Source organism: Eufriesea mexicana, unplaced genomic scaffold (genome assembly GCF_001483705.2).
Source record: "Eufriesea mexicana isolate 0111107269 unplaced genomic scaffold, ASM148370v2 scaffold9008, whole genome shotgun sequence".
NCBI classification, from domain to species: domain Eukaryota; kingdom Metazoa; phylum Arthropoda; class Insecta; order Hymenoptera; family Apidae; genus Eufriesea; species Eufriesea mexicana.
The window spans coordinates 264,997-283,445 of record NW_016916726.1 but is presented as its reverse complement, the minus strand read 5'-3'; the positions used below and the strand labels follow the sequence as shown (position 1 = coordinate 283,445).

Sequence of the window (18,449 nt, the reverse complement as noted above, 5' to 3'; positions counted from 1 at the left end):
GCAACGGACTGGCGTACGTGATATCGACAACATATCAAAAGCCGTTTTCCCACGGGCGACGTTGTCCTGAGAGCAGTCGGGATTATCAAGCTGCCATGATTATACATCACGTGCAGCAATGTTACTATATGAAACGTAAAAACAGAACCGTTAATTAGCCCCTACACGCTCCGCTGACACAATCGACCGAACCGTATTAATTGAAATTGACTCGAATTTGCTTGCCTTGGAAAATCGATGGTTTTCCATTCGAGTAGTAAAAAGCGCTAATTAGCCGTACGTTCGAGATTTAAGCTGTCGGCTCGCGTTTCCACACGGAACCCGCGTGAATTCCTACCCGAGTATGCCAATAAACGCAACGACGTCTCTCGAAGAACTCGCGAATACGGGAAACGGTTTCCTCTAATTATCCACGGACTTGGCTACCCTGATACACCTGCGCGATCAAACGGACCACTCGAGACGGGAAAAATTCCACTCCGTTTCCACTCCCTTCGCGAGGATCATCGGTAAACGTCGTTTCAGGAATGCGTCGTTAAAGCGTCATCGATGCGTTGTTGTTACGGGCGTCTAGAAATAGCTGCTGGCGGATGCAAGACTTTGCCGGAAACTACCGCGCGCCAGTTCCATCGTCGTGTCTCTCGGGGCCACGCGCCTAAATGCTCGAAGTCCTTTGACGTTTCCCGATTGCGTTTCTGCGACTTGTCGTTCGAAAAGTCCTCTCCCGACTTGCACCCGAGGGAACTTGCACCCGACTTGCCTTCCGAGGATTCGATCCGAGTTTCTCCGCGTTTTAATCGTTCGTTCCCCCTCCGCGGCTGATTACCGAGGCTCAAGGAAGGCTCTAAGCCGGCTTTCGTGGCCGACCTAGCGAGCAACTGGAAATAGAGGGCTCGCTAATTTCACGCTTTAGCTGCAACGACCGGAAGCCGAGGGCGGACTGCGAGTTTTCGCGCTTCGAGGATTAGCGGACAAACAACTGTTAATGCAATGCTCGGTTGGCCTGTTTACACGCGCGGCGCCTCTCCTTTTTCCGGACACAGTTCTAACGCGATTACACCGCGCGCCCGTAAGTTCGGTCACAATTACGCGAGCTGGCGCTTACACACCCTCGGCACATATTTGCACGCGGATCTACGTGCAAATATACGAGCGAGCGTGCACGCGCGAAATCGACGCCGGCGTTTCTGCGTGCCGGGAGGCGCTCGGCCGTTCTTAGACCCGAGTAAACGTTTGTCATCGTGTCGGTGCATGTTAAGAGTCGCGGCTGATTTTTCTCGCGGTAAATCCCTGTCGTGGGAACCGCGAGAGAAACGTCCCGATGTCGGCTCGGTTTCGCTCGAGCGTGGAATCGATCGTCGTCCTATAATTAGTCGAGCTTTCACGGAGGGAGTCGCTCTGTGGAACATTGTTCCTCTGCGTTCCATCCACGCTGCAATGTCTTCATCGGGATCCAAACCATGACATCAGTGGCCAACAAACAGCCATTGAATTCTAATTCGACGGACCTATACCTGGGTCGATCACGGTTAGGGAACAACCTTCGTCTCCGAGAGACTGTGTCACGACGTGTCGAAAATCCTCGGACTTCTCATCGGCAGAGTCACCGTCATGGACAAGGGTGACGGTGCAGAAACTAGGCGTATTTATGGCGGCCATTCTTCCACGCACACTAGGAACGCAGAAACGAAGAAGAAGAAGAAGAAGAAGAAGAAGAAGAAGAGGAGCTTGAACGCGATCGCATACGTGGATCGCTTCTGTTTTGCATCGGATGTACGGCTGACCGACGACCGTGCGTCCCATTAAGCCGTTTGTTTTACGAGACTCCCAAACAATATGATTAATAACGGGGCCATGGCCCGTGTCGTAAAGCACACGGACCCAACGAGCCCTTAACGATATTCGTTGACAAACGTTTCCTTCGACCGATTACGTCGACTCGTTGCCAACGAGACCGGGATTGGAATCCTAGAACTGGTGACGCTGGCCGTCCCCCTGTCTCCGTTGCTCTCCATTTCGGTGAGATTTACGACGGTCACGGTCCGGCCGCGAGTTTAATAAAGCCGTAGATGAGAACGGAATGCGCGGCACGCGTGGAAAGAATTGGCCGGGCTACGCTGCAAAATTTTCAGCGGTGAATTCATTTTAATTGCGAAGACGCCCGCCCGCTCCCCGCCGCCGGCGTCGAGGTTTATTTAACCCCGTTCAGCCTTCCCGATGTTGGAATTTTAGCTATTCCGTACGAACGCGCGAAGAACGGTACGAGGCAAGCGTGGAACAAAAGCCTTTTCACCGAGCATCGTATCCGATGGATCCGTAAGGAGATCATGGATGCGCGGCTACGACCGGGACCTGGCTGACCTTGCGATTCTAATTCCGCGAGACCTCGAGCTCTCGAATAAATTTCATCGAGAGAGTTGCTAGTGCTTTCCTCCAATTCGATTCTCACTCCATCGTGCTTGTCTTCCGTTTCTGTCGGCTACGCTGCGCGAGCTAGCGAACGGAAGCAGCTCGTAAACTAACGAACAGAAAATCCGCGAAAACGAACGAGCAGCCCTCGAACTCGTACCGTTCCCGAGGTCGATACTCCTCGCGTCGAGTGTGCCGCATTAACTACGAGCCAGAGATCCATCGAATGTTCGTTATTCCGTGTCTCCGTGTACTCGGAGTACGTATATGCGCGTACTAGTTGCAGAGATAAGCCGTAGATGCGAGGGTTGAAAGTCTGTCGGTTTAAATGGCGTTAGAAGATCGGATTAGAACCGACCGATGCTCCAGGATAGCGAGATATCGAACACGCACGCTTCTCCCGGATTCGTTATTACGCGGGTTCTCTTTGTTCCCCCCCCCCCCACCCCTTGGTACCCCCCGCATCCTCGCCCTGGCGGCGAGATATACGGGGCGAGAGCAACTTCCGCCATTCCATCGACGCTGTTATATCGACTATTTACGAGCCTCGCGCAGCAGGATATTCGATTCTGGCCGGAATAACGACGCGAAATTGGAGGCACGCTTTTTCGTCTATTTGCTCCGTTTCGGGGAAGCACGGGGCAGGTAAGGTGGACCGGCCGGGGGAATATTAGAGGAAAAATATTCGCTCGCTTTCTGAAAAATAATTGGCTCGCGGTGCCACTCGATGCCTCGATTCCAGCCGGTGCTCTCGCTCTGTGTGCACGATACTATTCTCCGCGAGTATCGTTTTATTTGAAAACTATGCAAACAAAGGCCCCGGCAAGGGGTACGATCGATATACGATAAAAGCTCGGCGAAAGCGGGCTTTTAATCGCATCTGTAATTCGATATCATTTATATGTACGCGCGTATATCTCGCATCGTGCGTTGCGCGGGCATTGTATTCGTAAGTCTCTTTTGTTTTCCGCGAGATTTTTCCATCGGCGAGCGCGACCGGTTAGAGGAGACCGGGTCAGAAATGGCGAAAACACGGCGGGCCGGGAGCGAGATCAAAATCGACGAGAGGCGAGATAGCGTCGCTTCCGCCGTTCCCGAGCCAGAAACAACAACGGTGGTATACGTGAGCTTACCGACATACGTGCTCGCCGTTCGTTAAACGAGCGAAACGCGCTTGTTCGACCAAAACAATGGTCTTGTACGCCGGGTACGTGTACTGTGTGCGAGCGCACCAAAGGACCACGCGAGGCATAGCAAAAGGTTCGAACGCCGCGTAGAAGTCGATTGGAAGTCATACCGGAGTGTCCTCGGCATCCACGCCACCGCCTACCAACCATCGTATCCGGTCGCGGCTAATTATTTCCTGCTGTGCAAAAGAATTAAGCCTTCCCGGCGCCTCTTATCGCTCGCCGTTTCTCTCCGATCGTTGCTCTTTTCGATAGCCTAGCCCGGACGATTTGTTGGACGACCTTCGATTCGTCGAATTTAGACGCGTACGGAAGATCCTGGCGAGAATTTTAATGGCCGCCAGAAGAGGGAGAGATTGGAACGTGGGATCCGAGGAGAAAGTCCTCTTCCTTCTTCGGCATTCGAAGAAACGTCCGCGTCTGTTCGAGGGGTTCGGTTTGCCTTTGAGGAAAAGCTAGTGACACGGGAAAACGTGTGGGGACGTTTGCACAGGTGGAATGGCGTTCTCTCTCCTCCGAGATACGAACCCTTCCAGCCGCGAGAGACACTCCGATTTCCGAAAAGGTTCCACGGCTTATCGCGAGCAACAGGTTAACAGGTTCAGCGAGATCCGTAGCCTGTGTGACATTAAAACGTTCACACTTCCACGTCTGGTTCTCACTCGGAGGCAGCGCGCATCCTGCACGGCTGCCCTTTCCGGCACATTATCTTGGATCGGCGCCTTTGTACGTGACATTCTCGACGCGTGTACCGGCAAAGAAGGAGAGATTCCCGTCCACGGAGACGAAAGGTGGAAATTTACGGTCATTAAACGGCGTTCAAAGGCTCCAGCGGCTCGACATGGCCCCGCGTTGCCCCGTGTGTCCATCTTCCACGGATCAAACGCAAGCGTAATTGCTGTTAAAGCGTTCATTCGTATTACAGCTTCCACACGCTGCATCCCGAGCTGGGATTATCTTGCGCTTCGAGCCGAGCTTCCACGTTTTACGGACTTCTACGTGGGAATTAAATCATCTCTGACGGAGTTCCGTAAAGTCCAACGTCTGACCGTAACCGCACGATTCTCCTTGTAAACTCTTGATCCTCGTACACCCTTCACACGCTGCTCTGCGTATTGCTATGCACGTATACGACTCCTGGCTTCCACTATGCGGATTTGCAATACACCTAGACGTAGTATCGGTATCGGTTGCGGCTTGCGTCTATGCAAGAATCGGTGCACCCCGTCGAGGAGCAAGGTTCTGGATCGTATCTCTGGTTTCAGGGATCGTTCGATGAAATTGGGGCGCAATTGCGAGAGAAAATGAAAGATGCACTGGTAGAAGAGGAGGGTCGCGTTTTACTGCGATCGGCCAGCTTTCAGCGACATCTTGGCACCCCTTGATTTTGAAGACACGGTTCGTGGTTGACATCGGATCCCAAGTTATGCATCGCAATGCCTTTAAGCGCGAATAGACGGCTGGAAACCGATGGAGTATTGTGAAACTTGGGAGCGAATAGGTGCATCGTGCTCCAGCGTGCACAGTCCTCTCTACCGATATCAAAGGCTCGAGAGTTTACGCTCGCTTTCTATTCACAAAGGGAACGATAAGAGGGAGCAATCGGAAGCGATAAATGAGCTGTAAAAGCCGATTCAAGAGTGCTCGCGCGAACGGATCTAGTTTACGAAGGAAATTACCAACAGATCCATCTGATCGGGTCAGACGCGGCGAATTTATGCCCCAGGTTCCACGCTCTCCAGACTAGATAACGGGCCACCGAGGCGGCGCGACTTCCTTATCGTATTATTTACGACACTTCCAGCTGCTGCGAGCAGAGAAAAAAGACATCCCGATGGGATCGGTGCACGGTGTACACGCTGCATCAGACCATGCTCCGAATGCGAGACCCTGGTGGCGCCTGGCCTGTGCCTCCTCCTTCGATTTAATCGATTTAATGGCCGATGACAGCGACCGATGAAATCGGTCGGAGGATGCTTTCGGGTAACGAGTAATTAGTTTACCGACCCAATAACGGCGAAAACAACGGGTTCCCGGGGTATGCAGATAAAATTCGAACACACCCTACGCCATCGCGTTCTCACAGGAATTTCTTTTCCACGGTGAAAGAATTACCACCGTGATCTCGTTATCGTGCGGGTCCAGCCACTGCGTGCACCCTCCAGTCGCCATTTACTTCGAATTTTTCCCAAACGATATTTCGAAACGAAGCATTCCTTTGCCCGCCCCGGTGTATTTTCCTCGTTAAGGTACACCAGACAAGGTTCCCTCCTTCAACAAAATTCTCGTATTTTTCCTCCCTCCGCTTTCAAGTTGCACCACCCTCTATCCCCCCGTGCGCTTTCATACGCTCTCACCCCGGGTGCGACGCTCGTTTGCCCAGCGTCGACGAGGTCCGGTTGAACCCGGCTGTTCCGTCCATCGTCACCGGGGATCTCGCGGTCACGATTTTCCCTCGAAATCTCGAGCATCGGTTCAAAGAGAGGGTGCGATGCGGAGGGGGCACAAAGCCAACGTTTATGCCCGGTGTAAATAAGAACGGCGTTGGAAAAAGCGCGATACTCGGGGCGTACGTTGGTCGTTCCCTGCGATTAAATCGAAAGATCACGACTCGCGGTGCTTTGACCCTAGGAGGGTGCACGGGAGACCTTGAAATACTCGGCGGAAAATCGGTTCGTTTTGCGGCCGATTGCGCCCGCTGAGGCCGCGGCTGGAAAAGGCAATCGGTAATCGTTTCCAGCGAGTCGAAACGCGGAACATAGCCGGCGCATTTACCTGTCGGCTATTTTTGCGCGAAACTCGTGCGAATTGGAGAAGGTTACGCGTTACGGCTCGCGTATACGGACACGTACGGCGAGTGGTAGGTACCGAAGGGCCGGCGAAAATAAACCAAGAGGCGAGTGGAATTCGATGTCCGATCCGTGCGCGAGAGAATTCACGGCGGGGTGGTTAAACGCGACGGAATTCGCTTTTATCGCCGGCACGAGTCTGCGAACTAGTTAACGCCCTATCGCCGATCGTGTTCTACTAGCGGAAATTAATTGATTTAAGTGGTGGTTCGCGAGCCCGTCAAACGGTCGAATATCCACCGACCGATACTTAACCCGGATTCCACGGACATCGACGGTGTAGGTCCGAGAAAACGCGAAAGTAATTTCTTCATCTACTCCGCACGCAACCGGTGCCGTCTCGCGCAGTCTCTCGGCGAACAGAGCATTCGCGAGTATACAACGCGAAATCGTTAATCGAATCCGGTTTTTTCGTAATTGCGACCGTCTTATCACGTTCCATTAGTTTGCGCAATTATCCTTCTGAAAATGAAAGCTGTTGTAGTAAAAACTAAGCAGAGTGTGGAAAACTCTACATTCTAGCGACGTGGGGGCGATCCTCTCACCTGCGCTTTGTCTACCGTTTTCCGGAGACGTCTTGTGACCTATGTGACCCTAAACAGGCCAATTTAATAAACATCTAAACAGTTTTTCCACCGTTTCCACTGATCACTAGTCCTCTGCGTTACAACCCCTTAACGAAAGCAAAATTTAAATCACCGATGCACGTGGAACTCGCCCGCATGTACCCACCCCCCAAGTCCTTCTCTACGCGTGGAACGTCTGTCGCAAAAATCCTCGAGTTCGTCGAGTGGCGAACTTTCTGCTTCGTCGCGACGCTTAACATTTCGTCCAGCCAACGACCTTCTAGCAATGACGAGTCTCGCGCAGAGGTTCGCCGGCTTAACCGTTAAAGGGTTTCATAGGTCAGTGAAATGTCGCGGGCAGAGGCCCGACCGAAAAGATCTCCGGCTAAATGGTCCCGGACGGTGGGTCCGTTGAAATAAGAGTGGCTCGACCTTAACGGCGATTCCTGTGTCGGCCTTAAAGGCAGTGGCCGCGTTTCACGGAGGCAAACCCGGCTCGTAACTCGCACGCTCGTGTATGATATACAGCGGCCGCGGAATGGAGTATCTCGAAGACGGCCGCGAGCCACGGACCGGTTCTTAATAATTAACATATGCAACGTTAATTTTACGGAATTATAATTTCACGTCACTCGGTGGCGCGGTGGAACAGCCCGACGGGCGAAACGTGCAGCGCGCGTACAACAGCCAGGACGAGGAAGGAGCGAAAGGAGGACGTGGCGTGCAACGGACGAAGGCGAGAGAAGGTCAGGATGCAGCGTGCACGTCCTGTCTTTCAGCTACCGGCTTCTCGTCCAACGGCGGAGCAAGAGGAACTGGGAAAGGGACGGCGCGGGGTGCTAGGGGGCAGCGAAAGAGGAGTCTTTTTGCGTTTCGAAGCGAGGCGAATTAAAGGAGTCTCGGTAGAGAGGCTCGTTATAATTTTTCCTAGCCAAGATTGAGATAATTTCCCGTCCGTGGCTTTATTACGATATACGAACGATTCTAATTGTCGGCCATTAACCATTTAATAACCATTGTACGCGCGCTACATATTAACGTTTCGACGTGTCTGGTGGTCTCTCTGTCACGACCCGGTCGAACGTAATCGCCGGCACGATTAAATCGCAGCGGCGGAACAGCCGCGTGCAACCTCGACTTAATTTCACCGAGATGTAATTTCCCCGGCCTGGCAAAGGAAACCAACGCTCGCAGACGTTTCCTACGGCCATTCTTCTTCTTTCGCATTTTTCTCCTCGTTTTTTCCACGCTTCTTGCCCGACGTGTGCCCGCTCCGACGTTTTTCTCCCTACGCAGCGGCCTGCAGGGTCAGAGAACGGGATTTCAGAGAGCGAGCCACGACAAGATGAGTACAAACGACGTTTCGCGAAACGTCGCGATAATCGTGGCAAAGTGGATCGGGTCGGGAACAATGACGGTTAAAAAGCTACAGGTAGTCGCTTCCAAAACGAGCTTTAAAGATCTCCCAGAGCCATCGGTACATTACGCGAGAGGCTAATGGACTTGCACGCGCTCCTCCCGATCTTTTGTCCCCGAGAAGAAATCTCGTAACCTCCGTTCAACGAGTCGCAGGAACGCGGAATTACGCTTTGCCAGTCTCGCAGTCGAGATGGACCGACTTTCCAGCCGATCGTCCAATCGCCTGGCTGCGAATCGGGGAAAACAGGATGCTGACGAAGGGGGTGCAGAAGGGGGCAAAAAGCGAGCGGAAAAGTGGCGTTTACGTGGCAAGACGAGAAGGTGGAAGAGAGTATAAAGTTAGCGCGGACTGGCTGCAGGCGGTGTACCTACGATGAAGATGGTTCATCTACGTTCAACGTGTCTTGTTAACTGCACGCACGACTGGGCATACGTGGCTCTGGCGTTCGCGTGAAACCTAATACACCGAAAACGAGTTGAACGGATGGACAGAGAGACGCGGATAGGGTAAGGTGAAACCGAGACGGAAAGTTCCGAAACGGAGAAAGGATACGCTGGAAAGCTCCGAAAGCCGTGCTTTGGGTCAGGTCTGGGTCAACTGCTCCGAAGGATCCCGAGTTTTATATCACCTCGGATCACACGGTCTCGTCGAAACTTTTCCAATTTGTCACCGATGTTTACCTGCTGGCCCGAAGCTCTCCGCTTGTATGCGAGAAGAATTTCGGTTTTAACGAACCTCGAGATACTCGATTCGGAACACACCTTGGGGTCTCATAGCACGCTCGAGATGATTAAGGAACGCGCTCGCGTTCGTTTCCCGACACTTGGCTGTACGAGGAATTATACGGGGAACGTAGCTTCCGTCGTTAATTATTCGAAATGTAAGCTCCGATATCGAATTGGCGCGTGGAAGGAGCGGAATGTAGGTTAACGAAGCGGAGGACGTTTAAGATCGCGAAGCCGGTGACTCGAGGTCGAGTGAGCCGCGATTGCACCTGGTCCATTGGCGCGCTTCCCCAGGTGAGAAAGTCGATGTCGTGGCTTCGTTATTCGTCTCACGTACCACTCTCGCATCCTCCCACGCTTCTATTAATAACATCGCGAGGTGGCGCGTATTTATAGGCATGTCACATTATCACGCTGGAGCTGGAAAAGACGCAACGCGTAAACGAGTTCCGAACTCGGCTATCGCGCTTGATCGGCCATTTTTGTTCGCGCGTCGTCCTCAACGGACAAGCTTTCCTCCCCTTCCAGGGTTGCCCGTTATTCGCATTTTCGTTTGCTCCGCGTGGAAAATGGAGGATTAACGCGAGCAGGACGGAGAAATAATTAGCGACGGACGCTAGTAGAACGGAATGCGACGAAAGCATCGATTCCGCGAGGTCGTAACGAGACAATGGACTCGATAACGGAGTTTCATGGATACCTACTCGAATTTATCGGTCGGGCATCGAGGCAGGAAAATCGACGCCGTTCTACTCGATTCGACCATCAGCTCCCGTTAGCGATTTATTAATATTAAGAGCTATCGAATTAAGATTCCACGGCGACGGGCGCAGCGATGCATAGATCATCCGATTAGACTCGACAATGAGACGAGCATTATAAAGGGCGAACCGGGGTGCTCTTATATTTCGTTCCTTCTCGACATTCAACTCGTGGCTGATTAGCGCTGCGTAAAAAGCTCGGATGAATCGATAACGATCGATGGAACGCGAAAGTTCACGACTGACGAACCACTGCATCCTGTTACGTTTGTTAGTTCTCGAACCCGAGCATGGAACGTGCTCGTCCCGGCGAAGAATTCGCCGGCGAACTCATCGGATCGTAGAATAACGAAGCGCTCGTCGAGCTTTACTTTGCATTTCGAGCCATTGAAAGTTTAACGGCTGGCGTCCTTGGGGAACACGAGCTCGCGGGGTGGGAGGAAAAATAGAGGAAAAATATAATCGGATCTGCCGATATCGAATCTGTCCGTTCGATCTTAATGAAGATGTCGGAAGATTAGCATCGCGGGCGTAATTAAATGGGCATGATAATTACGCGCGTACGTTCCTTTTCGTGTACAATTAAGCCGAACGATACGAGAAACGTGAGGCGAATCTTTCGCGTGAAATCTTCTCGTTATGGGGCCCACGTTCGTGCGGTGTGGCAAAAAGGAAACGGCGTCCATCGATAACCGTCATCGAAACGCGTGGGTTCCGCATTCAGATCGAGCAATGCTTTCGCTCTATTTCCTTTTTCATCTACTCCGTTCTACCGTGAAATTAATCGATCAGTGGGCATAGAAAACGAAATAATTGCGTTCGTACGCGACACAGAATCGCAAGGACGGATGATAGGCTCGGTGATAAATGAACGACATTTTTCGACCTACCGACGCCCCCTGAATTTCATTATTTTTATCGGCAAACGCGTTCCGCTCGCAAAGCTGTCACGGACTCGCGTCCGACGTATTTTCCAAGCGAAAAACGATCAGCCGACAAAGCTGGGCGGACCCCCCCGTCACAGCGATCGCGATTTCCAGCGTTTCGCCAAGGACCACACACGCGTCGTACGAATCGATTAGCAGCGATTCCGCTCGGAGCGACTGGTGAATTCGCCAATGGGAAGCGGTTTGTTCGCGCGATGCACATTTACGCCGCGTTATTCCACGGCTGTGGTCGTCGTCAACACGAGGATAATTAACCGGGGCAATTTTGGAACGTTGCCCTTTCGTTTAACCGACCGATTTACGGAGACCGCCAGGGTCGTCGGTGGAGGGCCTTGAAAGAAGAGCAGCCAGCTTCCACGGACGCGTTCATTGTCATTTCCATCTGCTCAAATTTGCCTTGGCACGCTCTGCCCCCGCGTGGATCCGATAGCGTCCCGACGCGTAATAGCCTCGTAAACAGCCAAACACGGCCGGTTCTATCCGCGCGACGCCTAGCCAAGGTGAGGGAACCGAAACGTGTTCCACGATACGGTTTTCCAGCTGACGACTGTCAAAGACCCGATGCTACGCTTATTAATACGTTAACTGTTACAAGGTAAGAGCCGTTCCACCGTAAGCATTGTCCTCCGCCTGCTATCTGCGCGTTTTCGCCTCGTTTCACGTGAATAACGTTAGACATTCTTACGTCACGCGTCAACGTCCTTCACCCATTTTTTCTCGCTTTCTACACCAATTCTCCACGAATTCTTCACGAATTCTCCACGAATCGATCGTTCGACCCGCGTACGTCTACGGAATTTTTACGAACGCCCCCTTTCCGCTCGAATCCGCTCGAGAGATACGAAACGAGTCACGAGCGACTCGATAATCGCGTATATCTAACACGGTGATTTACAACGCGTGTCTCGCGCGTCGTCACCTCGTTCGCGGAATTAATCCTTCGCGAAACGGAGCCGCAGAATTTCCCCGACTACCCTGCGTCGCGTGTGTGTCGGGACGCGGAAGGCGCCCGCGGTACCCCGTCCTCGAGCGTGTAACGAGGCGAGAGGAAGACGAACGGGTGTACCAGGACGGAAGAGGCTACATCGCGGAGGAACTCGCGAGGAAAGATGGGGACAGCGATGAATCGGCGGAGCGAAGCAGCGGACGAGGTGTAGAAAGCTGGAAGCACGAGGAGACTCGGTGAGAAACGCGAGGAAAGCGCGGAGGAGCAAGGGGCAGAGTGTTTATGGGAACAACAACGGAGACCGCAGCAGCTCGGTTATCGGAAACCGACGGTGACGGGGTTCTTGCGCGACAACGACTCGCGGAACGCTCCTCGACCCTAGGCTGACAGAGCGCCAACGATGTTACGTTCCTGGGGATATACCGTTCTACTCGTGCTGTACCGAGTGCCTCCACTTTCAGCCGGTTCGAACATCGAAACTTCCCGCGCTTCGTGACGGATCAATTATTCTCATCGGGAACGGAATAGATTCCGCGTGTTCCGGCATTTCGCGTAATCGCTATCAGCCGTGGATCTCCTGCTAGCCGAGCACACACAACCCCTTTCCCTCGTCTGTATTACGGTAAGACGAGACTCGCAGTCAAGAGAGCCTGTAGAACGTTATTCCAACGTATTAACAGCGGTACAGTCGGCTTTGTCAGCATCCGGGAGACGCAATGATCCCTCTCGTTGAGCGAAACGAAACGTCGGAATAACGTTCCATAGAGACGCGGCGGCCTACACCCGGAAGCTTCAGCCAATAACGCCGAGAACACCGACCGCGCCACTGGAGGCCCCCCCCGATACACTTTGCTCTTTCTCTGCGTGGCAAATTCTCTCATCCTCGCCGGTACCATTGTGTACCGCTCGGGAGGCGAGGTGGAGAAAGCGGCAGGGTTGAAAGGAGGAAGAGGAGAGAGGTTGCAGTGCGTAGCAATGCACGCGTAAACACGAACGTTCGCAGGTTCACGGGAACGCGTGCATTTATATGCTTCGATCGAGGTGCTCCGGTATCATTAGAGCAGCCATTCGAGACTCACGCCCCCATTGTCCGAGGGCGACTTCTTGCTCCTTTCCCTCGGTTAACGCCGGAGATCCTCGACAGTCTACCGAGACAATGCCGTACGTGTATCGTGCATCATATTTCACGGTCATTCTTTTTTGTGTCCGGCGCGTACGTATCGGCCCTGGTCCCCCTGGTGCAGGCGAAAATCCTGGACCACCGTGGTTAAAATCATTTCGCCGGCCTCCCGCGACGCCGCGTCGCTCGACCAGTTATTCTTATCCGCTTTTTGCCCTCGCAAACGCCGCCATTTATCGCACGAATTCCACCGAGGATTGGAAAGTCCCAGCCGATTCGATCCGAGCGAGCTTCTCCACTGTCGGACATTTAATCGTCGCTGCTCGAGATCCACTCGAGATCGATTCGAGATCTCCGCGATGTAGGTCTAACCGAGTTGCGAGAAAAGCGAGTCTCTGGGGGTCTATTTCCAAATTAACCCATTTGCATCAAGATTCTACTCAAGGTGACGTGTTCAGGCATCAGCGACGTTCAATTGACCACTGGCCTGTATCGCGTTAAAAAGATTGGTGCGACGGCAATAATAAAGGTTGGACGCGCCTTACCGTCCTTCTCGAGGATTAAGAATTATAACTCAAAGACAAAGACTACGGACAGCGTTACCTAGGACCAGACCCAACAGACGGGACGCACGTGTGACTGACCCGAAACGCTAACCAGACATCCACGCATACATCTTGACCTAAACGATACCCAAGAGAAACTTCCCTGACATTTTACCACTTCCAAAACAAAGGTCCTTCCAAAACTCCCCAACCAATCAACACAAAGAGACACCAAACAGAATACGACTAGACGAGACAGACGAAGATTAGAACTCGAAGACATCGCATCAAACGAAAACGAGAAGTCAAGCAGTACACATCAGAAGACGTAAAACGGAAGGAGAAGACACCCTATAAAACGTAAAACGGAAGACGAAGACGACATATTAAAAACACACATACCTCACTCATCCAAATCATCATCAGTGTAATAAAGCGTACGCGAGCAAAACTGCTCCATATTACACAACCCAAGTGCTCGGTATCCTGAAAGGTTCGGCATACTGAGAGAAGGCAACCAGCAGGACAATCCACGGCTGCCTTCATGCTACTACAAAGATTTTTCCAACAAAAGTTAAACTTGTTAAAAATGATGAATGAACTGACGTAGGTGAGATGCTCCCAAAAGGAATCAAACATGATCTGTGGCATACGAAGAATATTCAGCAACTGGTAATGGAACAAAGTTAGCTCGCGAATTATTTCAAGTTCGGCAATAGACGACAGTCGTGATTCGCGAAATATTTCATGCTTGGATGCAAATGAGTTAATTTCAAATTTATCAATATTGGGAAACCGAGGAGCGATCTGGTATCGGTAAGTTCGTTGGCGAAATTCGCATCGTGCTCGGATTTCTCGTCCCTCCATGATCAATACGATATATCGCGACGTATCTGTCGCGTAGATCCTGGTATTTGCACCTCCAACCCTCCCACTCGCGTTGATTTTAACTAGTTGCGACGAAATATCAGAGGCGAGCGCTAATCAGGTGGGATCATTGTCCCGAGGGGAGGATCATTATCGGATCGCTGCACCGACCAGAATTAATTTTCTCCGAGAATTCGTCCCCAGCCCTGTACCGATTCGCGAAATCCCAGGGAACGACGAGATGGAACGAATCGCGTTCCCCCGAGAGGGGTCGATCTTCGCAGAAGCGATCGAGACCAGGAAACGCGATCTTTTCCGATCGATGGACTTTTTTCCTGCGCCTTCTCGTTGAAACCTATCGACCTTACAGTCTCGTAGCTCGAGGGTCGTATCTTCGACCCGTTACGACTTGGCTATCGCGGCGGCCGATGCATCGCATGCGCGATAAACAATGTCGGTCTTGTTTTCAATGGCGTAGGAATGCTAAAAACCGATCGGTAAGAAGTGCACGCGTCTCGATGCGCTGGTTACGAGGTTAGAACATTCGATGAACAGCGACAAACGACAGACCATGATAGTCGAGGAGTCAAAGTGTCTTCGACGACTTCCGCGAAGAATGGCGGACGCGGTTGTACCCATTGTCGCAGGGGGGCCACGGAAATTACCCCCGTTCGTTCCCATTCGCGTCTGTACCAGCGTGCACTTCGCGAAGCGCGAAGAAGCAGATAACGAGAGAGCTGGAGCGAGAAATTGTGCCAGAACGTACGTCGGAACCGAGGAATATCTCGGAGCAGGCGAAACGGAGCGGCGATAAGATCCTAGCGGCGAAGAACGACGACGATTCTTCGCGGAAGGGAAGAAAGTAGGAGCGAGTGGGGTAGGAGAAGCGGCTGAAGAATTTTAAGGCGATTCCGCGATCTGCTTAGCGTTACAAAGAATGGCGAGAAACACGTGTTCGCCGTTGCGGCTGGACACGATTGCTCTCGAGCGGCTTGCAGTTGCAGGCGAGTGCGATGCTTCATCGCGCCGCTTGCATGCACCGTCAACGTCCCTTTCTTAGGCGCTGTGCATACCGAGACGCTGTCTAGCTCCGTCATTGTTGAATAATAAACTACTTCGTCGTAATTCGCGATAATCGTGTCTAATCGAGGGACCGCGATGCATGTTTGTTTACGAGGTAATTGATCGTCGCAATAGAGAGACAATAAAGCTCGAGCGATTGTCGTAAACCTATAGCATAACCGCTTCGTTCTTGCAAATCACGTTCCTGCATTCTTATCCGACGTATCTTGTTCTTATTGTCCCCCTCTCCTCCACTTCCCCTCTATTCCTTTATTTTCCGTTTTCGTATTGGGTAATGTCAACTTCGTCCATTTGGATATCGTTTCGGTAGATATTATTCCACGATTTTAATTCCGTCCCGTATTTCGACGAGTCTGACTCGTGATGAAGATTTTCGCCCAAACATGAATATCACGAGCCAGACACGTGAACACAAAGTCGGCCCAAACTAGAGTATCACGAGTCAGACGCGTGAACAGGACATTTTTCTAAATACAGTTTTAAACCTGTCGTCTATTATAAAATATAATATATTTATAATATTTATGAAAGGAAAAAGGATTAGAGTTTACTTCCACAACAGCAGTATCGCGTAAAATTGACAATATCACGCGCATTTACATTTCGCCTCATTTAGGCCCGAATTTTATTGAACTAAAACGAACTTAAAAGCTACGGGAAGAGGTTTAGAAAATTGTTTCAAGAATCGTTGACGCGATTTTTCATCCTTATTCGACGCCTGTTCGGAATAGCGAAGGAAAGAAGAAGAGGAAGACGAATAACTCGAGTTCTTGCGGCGGAGGAATTTTCTCGAAAGTTTTCATTTCGAGCGGGACCAGGCATCATCCTCGGGCCAACAACTCGAGCAACGTTGAACGTCGATGATCGATGGAGCACCGGCACACCTGACGTGCCAACCGTGCGCCTCTCGTACCTGAGCCGCATCCCTGAAGCGCTACTTACGCCCGGACCCCGTGTCTGACTATTAATCCCATTCCACTTTACACGGGGCAGTATGTACGCAGCTTTACCCGCGATCGAGAACATCGCGCGGAAAGCCAAGATACGGCTTTTTCTGATTTCGTCGCAGTAATGCGCGTTTACGCGTGTTCGCTGTGTGGGTTTCACGCGCGCGAGTAAACGACTGCTTCAGTGACTGCGGGCGGTCTGGCTCCTCCGACCCCTCTCCCCTTCGTTCTCTTCAGCTTCCTCCTCCCCCGCGCAGGGGCGTAATGATTAATTAAGCTTTCCAAGAAAACGCAGCAAGTGAAACGTTATTTAGCGCTTAGTGGCACAGTTTACTTGTTCCAGCGTCGCTGTCTCCTCCCTCGCTCCTCTCTCTCTCTCTCTCTCTCTTTCCGAGCTCTCTATTTCCCCTACCCGAATCGGGTAGAGACGCATCCCCCCGTTGCAGTTTTAATAATTACCATGGCGAAACGAGCCGGCGCCCGCCGCGGCGCGTGTTCCGCTCGCCTGCTAGACGCGTATGCGCGCCATTCGCGTGGTGAAAATGGAGAACTCGCGAAATCTATGGCGGCGATTATCCGCCGCGGGAACTGCATGATCGAGAACACATGCTCGGCTATTCGTTTCGAGCGAAATCGCTCTAAAAACGCCGTAACCCGGAGGGGGGCGAGCGGGGGGATCTCGTGAATTTTCATCCGGCTATCCGGGGCCGTTTAATTCTGTTTGCGGTTTAATATCGCGGGGTTCCCGGTAACGCGGATCGCGTTTCTAAATATATTTGCGAGGCATCTGCGCGAAATTATCGGCCGGATCGTTATTAATCCGCGATCGCGGCGAATAAATCATCGGGGAGTATTCAATTAATCGCGCGTTCGATTCGGAAGGAAGACGCTCGCTCGTACGCGAAATTCAATCTAAACACGATCTATTCGTATCGATCGCATTAATCCTTGTCACGATCTTTTTCGCGGATAATTTACCGGGGGCGAATGCATTAACGAGCGGATGCATAGGCGGACTCGTGTGCCCGGTCCCCGTGGTACCGGCGCTCCGCGTCGTCGTAGTACGCGAGGTTACTCATCCGAGGAAGATTATCGCATTCTTGAAATGTCTAACCCGATGAAGCCAGCTGAAAGATAGATATTTCGCGCGATAAGGGGGCTAATTGGCTCGGTTCAACAGTCGCCGCTCGTGAAAACCGCCTGGAGATTGACAACAGCGATAACAAATTGCATTCCATTACGTCGGATTAATTAAGGCATCTTTCCAATCTTTGTTTCAGATCGATTCTAGCTTTGACAATGCTGACTGCGGCCAGTGTCTCCTCAACCCACGTGCCCGACAAGTACCCCATCGAAGTAAGTTCCCATTGCTCGGATCATCCAGGCTGCCTATCGATCTGCCCATCGATCGATCGATCCTGCACAGAGGGTACCAACCGATCCGAGTGCACTTTTCGTGTTCATTTTTCTTCCTACCGTGTTTACCAGCTCGACGCGACGGAAATATCCCCCCAGGTCGCGAAGACGTGTTCATTACGCAAAGTTCGAGTCGAATTTCGAGAATCGTCGTGTAACTTACGAGCGTAATAACGTTATCGCGGCTATCTCGTCCATTAGGATATTTTGCCCGGAATTTACGGCCGGCCGGTGAATATTAATTCAATCCACTTATAGGAATTAATAAGCAATTACGTAGACGTTATTCTGGGTGGTACGACGACAATTAATCGACACTGGAGGAGCCTCCTAAATTACACCCGTGCTGGCAGCACTCTCAAGGCCGAGCAAACGACGAACACGAAACGCAAGCGTCCCGGCGTCGCGAGAGACGCCGGCGGGCGTCTCGTTACCGACTTATGTCACGTCTAAATGCATCGTTTGTTTGTGAAAACGCAACGATATCGCGTTCAAACACGATGGAACACCGAACGTTCCTCCTCGGTAGCACGATCGTCTGCCTCATCCTCGCCGCGGACCCTCGCGATCGTTTTAACGAGCAACGCGTGCATAATTGTTCCCCGGGGTTACCGGATCGGTATTAAACCGGTGCACGGGGCCCAGGTCGGAAATACACCCT

The 18,449-nt window shown here is 51.9% G+C and overlaps 1 protein-coding gene across 3 annotated transcripts in view; it reads left to right on the top strand.

Annotated features, from left to right (window-relative positions):
• The window catches only part of LOC108553031 (thrombospondin type-1 domain-containing protein 4), a 39,901-nt gene that overhangs the window by 10,879 nt on the left and 10,573 nt on the right, over window positions 1-18,449 (top strand). For all 3 annotated transcript variants that reach the window (XM_017907774.1, XM_017907773.1, XM_017907772.1), the window contains one exon: window positions 17,653-17,728. In XM_017907774.1, coding sequence (XP_017763263.1) covers window positions 17,653-17,728 — 76 coding nt within the window. The remainder of the gene's footprint in view (window positions 1-17,652; window positions 17,729-18,449) is intronic.